This window comes from Chiloscyllium plagiosum, unplaced genomic scaffold (assembly GCF_037043375.1).
Source record: "Chiloscyllium plagiosum isolate Xiang-an unplaced genomic scaffold, Cpla_swu_hap1 HiC_scaffold_2, whole genome shotgun sequence".
NCBI lineage: Eukaryota > Metazoa > Chordata > Chondrichthyes > Orectolobiformes > Hemiscylliidae > Chiloscyllium > Chiloscyllium plagiosum.
Genome location: NW_028270140.1, coordinates 35,535,407 through 35,549,354, shown reverse-complemented (window position 1 = coordinate 35,549,354; position 13,948 = coordinate 35,535,407). Strand labels below are relative to the sequence as shown.

General features: G+C 39.8%; 1 protein-coding gene across 1 annotated transcript in view; it reads right to left on the bottom strand.

The window, feature by feature from the left end:
* Positions 1–13,066, bottom strand: part of ecpas (Ecm29 proteasome adaptor and scaffold) — a 114,535-nt gene extending 101,469 nt beyond the window's left edge. The window contains exon 1 of the mRNA XM_043716135.2: positions 13,009–13,066. Coding sequence (XP_043572070.1) covers positions 13,009–13,030 — 22 coding nt within the window. The 5' untranslated portion in view covers positions 13,031–13,066. The remainder of the gene's footprint in view (positions 1–13,008) is intronic.
* Between the last annotated feature and the right edge of the window lie 882 nt (positions 13,067–13,948).

The window sequence follows — 13,948 nt, the reverse complement described above, 5'->3', positions numbered from 1 at the left end:
GACTGTCTGATCTTTTTAGCATTCACAATGTGATGGGAAAAAATATAACTCAAAAACAACACCTAAGTCTTACTGCAACTGTACTTCAAAATCTTATTTGGATGTTTAAAGTTAAAATGTGTGTTGAAGACTTCTATATACAACCGCCCCGAAGCATAATTAATTGAGCAATCTTTCCAGAACTTGATTATATAAATGTTAAATCTTATTTTTTAACAATAGTTTACAAAGCTTATCATGTGCTCAAAATGCCCTAAAGCAATTCACAAACCCATTACCTTTGAATGCTTTTACTTTAAGGCAAAGTGGCAGTCAATTTGCAAACAGGAAAATTCACAAATAGCAAATGAGATAAAACACCAATTATTCTGCTAGTGACATTGGCTGAGAGAAATGATATTACTCGAAATATGAGGATGGAGGAAGGGGGGCAAATGAGGTGTATACTGTCAGCTAAGTTTATACTCTTAAAAGATTAGATTCCCTACAGTATGGAAACAGACCCTTTGGCCCAGTAAGTCCATACCGACCCTCCGTGGAGTAACCCACCCGGATCCATTTCCCTCGGATTAATGCACCTAACACTATGGGCAATTTAGCTTGGCCAATTCACCTGACCTGCACATCTTTGGATTGTGGGAGGAAACCAGAGCACCCGGAGGAAACCCACGCGGACACGGGGAGAATGTGCAAACTCCACACAGTCGCCAGAGGCTGGAATTGAACCCAGGTCCCTGGTGCTGAGAGGCAACAATGCTAACCACTGAACTACTGTGCTGCCCCAAAAAGTAGAACTTTCTGTTGCAGATTGGAGCTAATCTTGCCAGATAATACTCATCTGTCTCGCATTGTCCTCACATGTAGCTCGTATGCAACTGTTCCATGACTGTCATCCAAACATATTTAGGCTGACCCCTTTTTGTGTTGCCCTCAACTTTGTCTTCCACAAAACGTCTCTGTAGCTTTTCAGTTCTGATCTTTTTTCTGAAATGATGACATTTTCTCTGGATGTCACTTTTAGAATTCTTTGCGCTCTGAAATTTCAAGTGCCTCTTCACTCATCTTTTGGAGTGAACACAACGTTTTTTTTTATTCACTCATGGAATGAAGGGCCAGCATTTATTGTCCATGCCTAATTAATCAAGGAACAAGTCAGCCACATTGCTGCGGGCTTGGAATCACGCACGGACGAGGCCAGAGAAGATGGCATTTTCCTTCCCTCAATTACCTGACAAATTGACACTTATTTCATGGTCATGGACTCAATTCCAGAAATTTTATTGAGTTCAAATTCCACAATTTGCCATAGTGGGATTTGAACCCAGGTCCCCAGAACGTTACCTGGATCTCTGGTTTAGTAGTCAGGCGATATCACTGGGCCACTGTAGTGATTGGAACTCAGTGACTACGAGGTCCTTGACTGGCCCATGTTAACAGCCCCAATCAGGAAAACCCTGGCTGACCACATTAACAAGAGTTCAAAACTGGCCATAAACAGGTCCAGGCAGCGGGCCGTAGAGGGGGTTGTTATGGCTGATTGCCTGCCCCTCTTCCGTGGTTACGTTCAAGCTCGGGTGTCCATGGAGAGGGAGCATGCGGTGTCTACCAACACCCTTGAGCTGTTCTGGGAGAGGTGGGCACCACAGAGTGAAGTGCCTTATTTCCCCCTCCAACTCTATTTTGATTTAACCCCTGCCCTCCCCTTCACCTTTTGATCATGCAGTGTTGCCCTTTGATGAGAGGGGCATTGCTTGTCACTGGCAACTCGGATATTTCCTTTCTTCCTGATGGTGGAAACTGAATAAAGATTTGTACACCTGTTGTCTTTCACTGTGCCTCACACCTGCACAGACACACCATGGGTGCTGGGGAAAATATAAGCACTATTGCATGGGGGTAAAGTTGAGAGAGAAAGAAAGAAACAAAAAAAATATAACCAGGAGATTTCGAATCACCTACATTCAGGCGATTGACTCTGAACTGGCTGGCCACAGTCAGTGAATTGTATATGAGTAAAAAAAAACAAAAAGCAAAAAAAAAACAGGAGTTTGGGACTGTCTGAGCTGACTGGCCACAGCCAGTGTACTGTACACAAGTGAAAAAAAAAACAAAAAAATAACAGGAATTCAGGGACTGACTGAGCTGCCTGGCCACAGCCAGTGTATTGTGCACAAGCAAATAAAGGATGACATGGTGATGGAATACCGGCCTCTGTGCAAGTAATTTCAGCCATAATCTTCCCAAATATGGCCAATGTATGTTTTCGCATTCACTTTTCAAAGGCCTCTACTTTCTTCCGCATATTGGCTAGGTTTCTGATGTACACAGATGTATTAAATAGAGAACAGAATCTTCAACTTCTTAAAAGATGATTTGAGCATTCAGATTTGTACTTCTGCAGTGAGCCTAAAAATCCAAAATCAGATATATTGAGTGGTAGCCTGCTATAATACTGACTAATTAAAGGGGATATTACCAAAGTGCACATATGAGAGTCCTATCGAATGAAATGACTAAAGAATATCCTCATGTGGATCTTTCCTTGTGTAGACTACTGTCTTCATCACTAGTTCTTCCTCTGGGAAACAGGTTAGAAGGGCCAGAAGTTCTTCTCTTAGCCATCAGTATTCGTATATTTATAAGTTAGCTACATGGAACAGAATATTTACCCTGGAATGGCTGTGTATACTTGAAAAGAGTAGACTACACCAGTGTCAGCCATAGAGATGAATACAGAAATTCAACTGGGCTCAGAAGACTAATGAAGCTACTCAAATTTAGCCTTTGTAAAATACTTTATAACCAATGTCTTCCCAGTAATCCATCAGACGAATATGATAAAATCCTAAGGCGTGTCAAGATGATATTGGGAAGACAGTGGATCAACTCCCAAGTAGTCCCTTCAGAGTATTCAGAATCCAGAACATCGTAGCAATAATTTTGAACATGCAGGATGGATTAATTAAAAACTTATCTAATGTCTCCTCTGACACGATTGCAATGAATCAGGAATTAAGTAAGAGTTAACACTAATCCATGGAAGAAAGCCTAGCAAGATCAATTTTAATTGGAGACAAGCTAATATTTCCCATCAACTCACTAACAGAACTCATTACCTGAGGAAAGTCTCTGGATGTGAAGACTTCTCAACTAACAGCAGTTTTAACAGATAGTGAGGGCACTTCATTTGTGCTTAAGTTTTCACCTTAGCCTATTGGCTTCACTTCCCCATTTCCCTCAGAATAGTGCAGCTACTGAGAAACCATAATTAATTCCCAATCAATAAACTGAAAATTCACTTGTGATATCCTGGAGATTAAAATTAGAAATACAATGAAAAGCAATTGTGTACTTCTAATAAAAGTGAGGTTTTCTGCTGGTGGAACAGCTCTTGAAAGAGTTCTTCGACCCAATGAAAAAAGTAATCATTTTTGTAAGCTCACATAATGAAGAAAAAGTACATAAAAAACACATTACTTAGGTGTCTAAACATTTAAAATGGCTTATTTCTACAACATACTTAGCATACCAAAACTAAAAATGCATTTGCAGTTTGGAAGTTTTGTTTACAGATGATGGTGCAGTACCATGGAATACTGGTGCCTATCAGACTTTTGATTTTGGCATATTGACAGCCATGCTGCCAGCCAGTCATCACAGGTCAATCAGAAAGAGTGAGTCAGCCCCTAAACCCAACAGGTATGAACACAAACAACTCGGTGCATCTGGATAACACGAAAAATTGCCGAAGTGAAAACAGAAATCAAATTATCTGCCATATTTAGTTAATAATACTGTATTTACATGATGTCAGAACTAAAGATCAGCCTTATAGAAAACCCTGCTTGAGTTTTAAAGATAATTGATATGCTCCTATTACCACAAAAACACCTTTGACATCAAATATGCTTTGAGGTAACCTTGCAGAATAAATGGCCCAGGAGCAGCACCACTCCAACATACGCATCAGATATCCTGCTTTAAGAGGTGAGCTCCTGCCACATATTTTCATCTCTACTGGCACTACAGATTCATCATTGATGGCAGAGCATCAAAGGCTTTTAATGTGTAAGTTTATGATTTGGCCTTAATAGAAACAGTTAGATGTGGCAGTACTAGAGTAGATTTCAGTGCAGAAACATCCATGGTAGTGGTAATCTCAAAATGAACTAGTTAATGCAATGCAAGTAGACAAATGGATTAGATTGAGGAATAGCACCAGATCATATGATCAGAGGTATTTTGCAATTGCTGGTAAGCTGCAAGGAAATTGAGGATAATATATGCAGACAAATTAGAAAATAGCGATGAAAGTAGAATTAATTTACCAAACTATCCTTCTGTTCCTGTCAGGATAGCAATTTAACAGAAACCATTCTTCAACAGCAGCAGATATTCCTTACACTCCAATACAGCACAATGATAGTTTGTCTGAGACAATCTTCTTCCATTATTGCTCCAAATGTGACATGTAAGAACTTTTAGTTGCAGTCATAGTTTAGTGACTGCTATCACCTAAATCATTTTATGATGTTAAATCAACCATTCTGCAGTTTTGTTCTTTAGTTTCTACGTTCCATGGTTCTGTCAGAATTCCCTCTGTTTAACAAATGTCATTTTCATTGTTATTTCCTCCCTTCCCCATTCAAATGTTCTTTTTCATTAACTCATCTTGCTCTTTAGGCACTATGAAAGTCATTGGTACAATTTCCTTCTGCCAGAGAACAGCTCCAAAGCCACTGAAAAGTGAATCTTTTCTTCCTGAACTTCCTTTTGTGCACAATTCTCTCTCATCTGGTTCTTCTTTTATAACTGATTCTAATTTTGAGATTATCATTTGCATCTTTAATCCAGTTTTCGAAACCCAGGAACAGATTCTTGGTAGCAGGAGTGGTGGTGGTGGTGGGTGGAATAATTGGTGTACGTTACAACATAAAATCAGGTGGGTTTCCAGATGGCAGTGTCATATCAGTCACTTACTGGTATTTTATACTATTAAGGAGCCCAAACTTGGGGCACTTGAGGACAAAAGCAGTCAAATAATGGCTGTTTAGAGCCCTCCTCATGGCATCACTGGTATTTTACACAGCAAGAAAAGAAGATAACCACTGACCGACTGGCTACAGAATTTGCAAGTGGGTCTCACAGATTTGGATAAGTCACTAATGAAGATCTTCCATCAGTTACTGCTGCCCTACCCAACTTGATCCCTAACCTCTCACTGTAACCTGCCTGATTGGCCCTAATGCACTGCCATACTTAATTTTGCATCCATAGAGTCATAGAGATGTACAGCATGGAAACAGACCTTTCGGTCCAACCCGTCCATGCCGACCAGATATCCCAACCCAATCTAGTCCCACCTGCCAACACCCGGCCCATATCACTCCAAACCCTGCCTATTCATATACCCATCCAAATGCCTCTTAAATGTTGCAATTGTACTAGCCTCCACCACATCCTCTGGCAGCTCATTCCATACACATACCACCCGCTGCGTGAAAAAGTTGCCCCTGAGGTCTCTTTTATATCTTTCCCCTCTCACCCTAAACCTATGCCCTCTAGTTCTGGACTCCCCGACCTCAGGGAAAAGACTTTGTCTATTTATCCTATCCATGCCCCTCATAATTTTTTAAATCTCTATAAGGCCACCCTCAGCCTCCGACGCTCCAGGGAAAACAGTCCCAGCCTGTTCAGCCTCTCCCTGCAGCTCAGATCCTCCAGCCCTGACAACATCCTTGTAAATCTTTTCTGAACCCTTTCAAGTTTCACAACATCTTTCCGATAGGAAGGAGACCAGAATTGCACGCAATATTCCAACAGTGGCCTAACCAATGTCCTGTACAGCCGTAACATGACCTCCCAACTCCTGTACTCAATACTCTGATCAATAAAGGAAAGCATACCAAACGCCTTCTTCACTATCCTATCTACCTGTGACTCCACTTTCAAGGAGCTATGAACCTACACTCCAAGGTCTCTTTGTTCAGCAACACTCCCTAGGACCTTACATTAAGTGTATAAGTCCTACTAAGATTTGCTTTCCCAAAATGCAGCACCTCGCATTTATTATAAATTAAACTCCATCTGCCACTTCTCAGCCCATTGGCACATCTAGTCCAGATCCTGTTGTAATCGGAGGTAACCCTTTTCGCTTTCCACTACACCTCCAATTTTGGTGTCATCTGCAAACTTACTAACTGTGCCTCTTATGCTCGCATCCAAATCATTTATGTAAATGACAAAAAGTAGAGAGCCCAGCACCGATCCTTGTGGCACTCCACTGGTCACAGGCCTCCAGTCTGAAAAACAACCCTCCACCACCACCCTCTGTCCAATCCAGAGGGACTCACTGCAGCCCCAGAAGTGGACAGTACTCCCAGTGACACGTCTGTCATTTGACTGGCTAGCAATACTGCAAGAAATTAACAAACCAATCACCTAAAAATATGGTCATAACCTCATAGCCCTGTGAAGGTGTGCTTATCTCCAACCTTTCAGCTACAGTTGAGCACACCGCTCATTACAGAAACTGCATTCTACTCCTTACTCTTAAGGAACATGTCCATCACTTATGCCCTTGGCTTCCATTAAAAATTGTCCAATATGTAAAAGGGACAAAATATAATTGCTCATAGGCATTACGCTTACTTTGAAGGACTGTCAAAGATTGGGCCACTCACTACACTGCTTGCATTGTAGTCCGGTTTTTTTCCTTCTGGGCCTCAGACTTTCGGCCTCAGCACAGACCGGGCTTGGCTGCCTCCTGACCCTGTGTGGCAGTCTCCTGGACTGGCGTGGCAGCCTTTAAGTGGCCCAGCATAGCCTCAGCCTGAACTTCTGGTATTGAATGATCTCCCGAACTTGAGATCCTTGAGGCGAAGCCTGGCGCTGTCAGGTGTCAAGGCCCAAGCAGACTGAAGGCTAGATGCCAGCATGGGCTGGGAAGAAATAACCGTTGTTGCAAACCTTTTTTTTCTCTACTTCCTAATTTATTCCTACAATCTGCAATGCTGGACTTTTATTTCTTTATTTTTCTAATTTTCTTTTCCTAAGAACTTGTACTGAAGAATCTGTATCTAGGTACCTTCATACCTAAGATGGCTTTATAAGTGGCAACTAGTAAACTTTTCAATTTACTCATTTGAGTATGTGACAATAAAGCTAATTCATTCTGCAGGTGGTATATTCAGCCAGCTACCGGATAATGTTTTAACTGTGACTGTTACATGAATTCAAATTTTAAAAACCATGTTGAAAACTGAACACAGATGCTATAACTTTTGGTGTCAATAACCAAGGACCTCGACAAAGTTAATGAGAGGGGAACAAGAGGATACAATCTTTTCATATGAGTTGTGATCTTGAATGCAATTTCTGAAAGATTATTGGGAAATAGTTTCAATAGTAACAATATTTAAAAAGATTTACAGTACTACATAGGATGTACTAAGAACCCTGATATCAGAGAGCCCTTGGGTGTTCAGTTGGTTTGTCTATAGGCTTTGTTGTTGAAGGTGAAGTGGGTGGTAAGGCATAGGTCCACTAGCTTGACAATATTGCCATTGCTGATGCAGTTGGTGGTGTTTGGTATATGTGTCTTTGGTTCTTCTAATAGTGTAGTCAGTATTTCTTTGGCCAGGTTGATATTGATGGATGTGAACAAGGCTGACACGTCAAAGGAGACCATTATTTCATTCTCTTCTATCTTGGTGTATTTGATGGTGCCAGGAATTCTTGGGTGGAGTGGCGTGAGTCTTCTACTAAGTGTTTTAATCTTTGGTGTAGTTGTTTGGCCAATCTGTAGGTTGGTGTTGCAGGTAGCGAGACTATGGGTCTGCAGGGGGCTCCTGGTTTGAGAGTTTTGGGTAATCCGTAGAAGCGTGACGTGTTGGATCCGTCTGGTTTCATTTTTTGGAAGTCAGTCTTATTTATTTCTCCAGATTCTTGAAGTTTTTTGAGTAGGGATGTGATTTGGTTCTCTAGTTGTGGGGTCAAGTCTATCGCCACTTGTTGGTAACTCTTGGTCTCTGCAAGCAGTGTGTTTGCTTTCGCAATGTAGTCTCTTTGATCGAGTGTGTTTCGAACTCACAAAAGAAACACAGCAAACCATCAGACAGACAGTGTGAGGAAGAACACCACTTTGACTCAGAAACACATCCATCCTAGGACAAGCTAAACAGAGACATGCACAAGAATTCCTAGAAGCGTGGCATTCCAACCAGAACTCTATCAACCAACACAATGACTTGGATCCCATTTACCACTCCCTGAGAAAAAGAACAGGAAATGGCATCACACAGGAAATGACATCACCAACCAAGGAAACCTACACACATAAATAAAAAGCGGGCCATACCACCAGTGATTCATCCAGAGGCTCACTGATGATGTTACCTAGTATGGTGATGAAATGCCTGAAACCGAAACTTCCAACTCAGCGAGCAAACCTACCTCCAGAACCTCAACCTGAGCTACAAATCTTCTCAAAACTTGCTAACTATAGAGAAAGAGCAGATGAGTAGGATTTATTAGATAGCTCTACAAAGGGCTGGAACATGCACAAGGGCTGAATTCCCTCCTCCTGTGATGCACAATTCTATGGTTCTATAAAAATAAACAGAACTTCAATTATTATGAAAGGTATTACAACATACTTACCTGGACATATAATGTAACATTAATTGGACTAACCTGTAACTTTAAGACGGTTTTAAATTACATGGAATTTCATCTGCAGGACATACATCAAGACAGACTATCAATTTAAATAATTCACTTATCAAGATTACACAAGAGCAAATGGTTAATACAATGGAATGGATCTGAAATGTTTTATTTTATGTAGTCGTGATAGTTAGGCTGCTGAAAGATGAAAAATAAATCCATTAAGTACTGTACTGATTATAAGAGGGGGCCAGACTGAGTTGAGTGCATTGCATGATTTACAATCTGGATTATAGACCAGGAAAATCCAATTGCTAGCCTTCCAGAATTAGCCTTGATCCACTAGGAATTAAAGAGCTGACCTCACAGAGCACTAATGTGAACAAACGAAAGGGAGGAGGGGTGAAAAATCACAAGGACATTTAAAAATTGGGGTTTTCTGTTAATTTCAAACTTTATTTTCAATTATAAAACCAATGGAGATGGGGGTAGGAAGTCAGAATGAGGGAGGTGGTGAAGTCACATGACTTCCACTGCTCCCAACTAAAACCAGAGCTCAAAACTCTAATCAAAGATAATCCCAAAATGCAGCTGATTATTCTAGGTTTGTGAAAGTTTTATGCAGCAGGCAATCAATTATTTTAGATTGCAGAAAAGATCTCAATGTATGGAATTGCAACTGTACTTTGTAGACTTGGATACCACAGATTTGAACCAAGTCATGCATTTCTAGTTTCCAAACACAACAAATCATCTTCCTTACTTTATTTGGAATGACAACTTAACTTAAGAACACACAGAAGTGACAGACAGGAAAAGATAATCTGGTCGGTCAAATCAACTCTGTACTCATGATGTCTGCAGCATAGCTAGATACTTCTGACTCTCCCTCTGCTCTCATCATTTTTCAGTGATATACAGGGTTATTTATTTTTTGGATATTACTGCTGTCAAAGCATGTAAATTTCTACAGATGTGTTTGAAATCAATATTTTATTTTACATTTCAACAGATGATAACATGGTGAGAGCATTCACACATTAGACATTGCAATTGTAATGATGACAAAACTGCCAATGTAAATCACCACTAATCCTCTGAAATTGACAGTGCATTCTGCACATATACAATTAAGCACATAGATCCAAAACTGCGGTCAGTGATTCTATCCCTCTCTAGAAGACGAACTGCTCAAGTTCCTCCAGTTTGCAATCAATTACAAAGTGGTAAACTGAGGAGAAACTTCAACTTGTATGTTTTTAGTTTCACTGTCAAAAAAACCTTAAAAAGTTGCACATTGAGTTCCTAATTACTACTGACACAACTTTAATGACTCTAAAAAAAATTCATATTTGTTAAATGTCAGGTTTCTGCATTAGTATGCTCCAACCATTTATTTCATTGTCTATAGAAGGTTAACAATTGAAAAAAAGATAGTTTTTCTTTTTTTCTTGATTTGTCACCTGTGAGAATATGTTAGTGCAATCGGCTGCTTCTCCTGCACGATGGTAAATGCCTGAGGATTCCCTTGACGTGGTGCCAGTTTTAAACTGACATTAGGAAGGGGAAATCCACACCACTAAGACTGCTGAACCTTTACAGGCAGCTCTCACTGAGGTCAGTAAAAAGCTTTATGGCATATCCACTGACTATGAAATACTAATGTTCTTTTAATGTCCTGCAAAATATGATTTCCTTGGGATATCTAAAATCAATTCACAGTACATAAATTTTGCTGTTATGTAGGGAAGTGCCAGTAAATTAGACTAAGGATCACCTGATTTGCATCTTCTGGGGGCAGAAGGAATGTTGTCCGTAAGATAAACTAACTAGAATTCACATCATAGTGAAATTCACAATTGTATACAAAAAAATTCATTTTATAAACAAAATTAAAAACACAATATTCAGATTAATGAAACTTGTCCTTCCTGCTGTATTCCACCAGAAGAACTAGTATTTCAACCCCTTATTTGCTTACAAACAAGATATTGTTGTATTAAATCTAAGTGTCTTCTGCTTTCCTGATCCATTATGTATTTTAGGCTAAAATAATTTGTTTTTAGAATGCCAAAGTAATCATTTGGTGTTTAACTCTAATATATATTAAACTTCTTATAGTGACAGCTAATCCATATTTATATCCAATGTTTCGCAATGTCTTCAGCGACGTCCCATTTTCCTCTACAGCAATGAAAACGTCTGATACTTTCAAGGTGAGTAATCAGACTCTCTATTTCAATTTATAGAATGTACTAGACAGCCAGTCCACCTATGAATTAAATTTAATCATTGCTACAAAGGATTAAAGTATAGAGATGTTCAGTGTCAATATTAATTTTGTTTCTCCTCATTACAAATGCCACCAAGTAATAAGCAATGATAATCTTAATTATGTAAGCACAGACTGCCAATTCAAACATATCAATTTATTCAAAATATAATAAAGCCTTAAAATGTAATAACATTTAAATAGATACCCAGAATTGAATTAATAATGGAAATCTAGTTTTGATCATCAGGTTACAACTATAAACATACAAGCTTTCTTCTTATGGTTTATCATTTTTGAGCTCATTGATTAAAGTTTCTACAGAATTTACAATAGACAAAATAACCGCCAGCCTGAAATATAAGGGTGCTTATATTCCACACAAATTTCAAATCATTTTATGTTCTGATGCTACTTCCATATCTCTCTGATCACCTTTCCCTCATGTCTGCATCACTCTTTTCCCATTAAATGTATTAACCCCTTCTAGTTTAACAGTCCATGTAGTAACTTTTTTTTTCAGCATGTAATTGTTTCAATAAAACTGGCAAAGTCTGAAATGAAACACTATCTAAGCTATCATTGTGATGTGAATTCTATATCCAGGCTATAGTACAATTTCATACTTTCAAAAATACTTAGACAAGCTTAATTGTGGAACGTTAAGCATTTTCAGAACATATCAGCAACCATCCAGACATCCCTGTAACCTCACCCAAATGAAGATTTTTGTGACAGACAGTGCAAGCAAGTGAAAAAGGGTATTTTAGTTAAGCTCAGCCATCTTTTCTTGTGATCACAAAATAGAAAACAGGGCTGGAAAACACTAGATACTTTACCCCACCACCCTCACGGTCTGAAAGACACACAAGTCAATTTTAGGGTTTACAATTACAAGTATTTTAATCAATATGCTCAAAAATGTTCACACTTGAGAACATCTCTTCTGAAGCAAAGTTAAGGACACTACCTTCCCACAAGACCCAAGTTCACAATTATATACTGAGAACTAGGAAGTAGAAATGGCACAGGGTTCTAGCTTATGTAGCATAATATCAAGTGAGGCATATATTTTATGTTATGGTCTGATAGTTATAAAAGGAAACCTGATGCAATGGGTTTGCACCAGGTCATTGTCTAAATGTTTCAGTCTTAACCATAAGGCCTCAAAAATCTAACTTAAAAATGTGTTGCTGGAAAAGCGCAGCAGGTCAGGCAGCATCAAAGGAACAGGAGAATTGACGTTTCAGGCATAAGCCCTTCTTCAGTAAAATTTCCTGAAGAAGGGCTTATGCCCGAAACGTCGATTCTCCTGCTCCTTTGATGCTGCCTGACCTGCTGCGCTTTTCCAGCAACACATTTTTAAGCTCTGATCTCCAGCATCTGCAGTCCTCACTTCCTCAAAAATCTAACTCCAATTTACAGAAGGATGATATGCACATCCAGTGGAAGAAAATGGCAAATGTACTGAACTGTGTTAAGATGTAAACTAATGAATTAAAACAGGTGTAAATAATATGTTTCTTTTCAAATGAGAGTTTATTTTCTTTTCTTTATAGAAATGCTACCAGGGACTTTCACTTTTGATTTCATACCAAAGCATCTAGAAGGCATCTTTTAATAAAGGCCTGCAATATCACAGCTTGTAATCTACCTTCAAAATTACTGACAAAATAAAAATACGTCTAGGAAGTTATCCAACAGTAATTTAAACCCCTGACAGTACTGGGCTTAAAAGTGCTTCACTGTAGCAGGGGCTGGGCCCACACATTTTTTTCCTCAAACGGTGTCATATGGATATGGGTCCTGGACACCTCATCTTTTAAAGAGAAAAGGCATTATATATTTTTTAGAAACTTAAAGTTAAAATAACTCCTCGGATTCATTAGTAGGTAAAAGACACATTAAAAACCACAAATAATAAGGCTGCGAACTCACTACAATAACTCTAGTGGCCTTTCGTGTAAGGTGATGTCAGAGTGCGATTCTTTTTATTATGGTTATTATAAATAAAAGCTTCTTGATTTTCCCCCTCCCTCATCCTCCATTAACTCTCGCTATAAACTTACTGAGCTCGTCCTGAGCGGCCATCTTGAAGCAGCAGGAACACCGACTCAACGTGCTCGAGCCCAACCGCGGGCCACGCCCACTGACGCGGCGTGCGCGCACCCTACCATAGCTCGCTCTCATTGGAGAGATTCCAACCCAAACTCGGGACGACAGCTTGGCTTTCTGAGCATGCGTAGCTTCGCTAGCAGCCGGCTGGTTCGTGGCGTTTAGTTTGGGTTTTGTGTGCTGAGCTGTTGCAATTCATCTCCAAACATATTTTCAACAAAAAAAAACAGTGAGAAATTACGCGTATTCATACTGTTTTCTGCACCATCAGTCGTTTCAATAAGGCTATCGGCGTTCATAGCAGACAGGAAACTTTGACTATTTCTTTCTCTGCAGACGCTACCTGACTTGCTGAGTCTCTCCATCCTGTCTGTGTTTCACATAAGCGTGGGACTAAAAGGAGATTGGCTTTCAGCCTGTATTATCCTCGTATTTCCTGCCTGGTGGATTGGATTTTGGGAAGACTGGAAGAGGGTGCAGGCAAGATTATATTCCCTACAGTATGGAAACAGGTCCTTCAGCCCAACAAAATCCACACCGACCCTCTAAACAGTAACTCACCCAGACCAATTCCCCTACCCTCCAATTTATCCCTCACTAATTCACTTAACACTATGGGCAATTTAGCATAGCCAATTCACCTGGCCTGCACATCTTTTGAATTGTCGTAGGAAACACACACAAATATAGGGAGAATGTGCAAACTCCACACAGTCACCTGAGGCAGTTATGGAACTCAGGTTACTGGCACTGTGAAGCATTAGTGCTAACCACTGAGCTATCATGCCACACAAATGTTTATGTCCTTTTATACCTGGTTCGCTCTCAGTCGTAGAGGCACACACTATTGCCCTTTGCATCCTCTCAGTTATTCCCACATATACCCCTTACCTC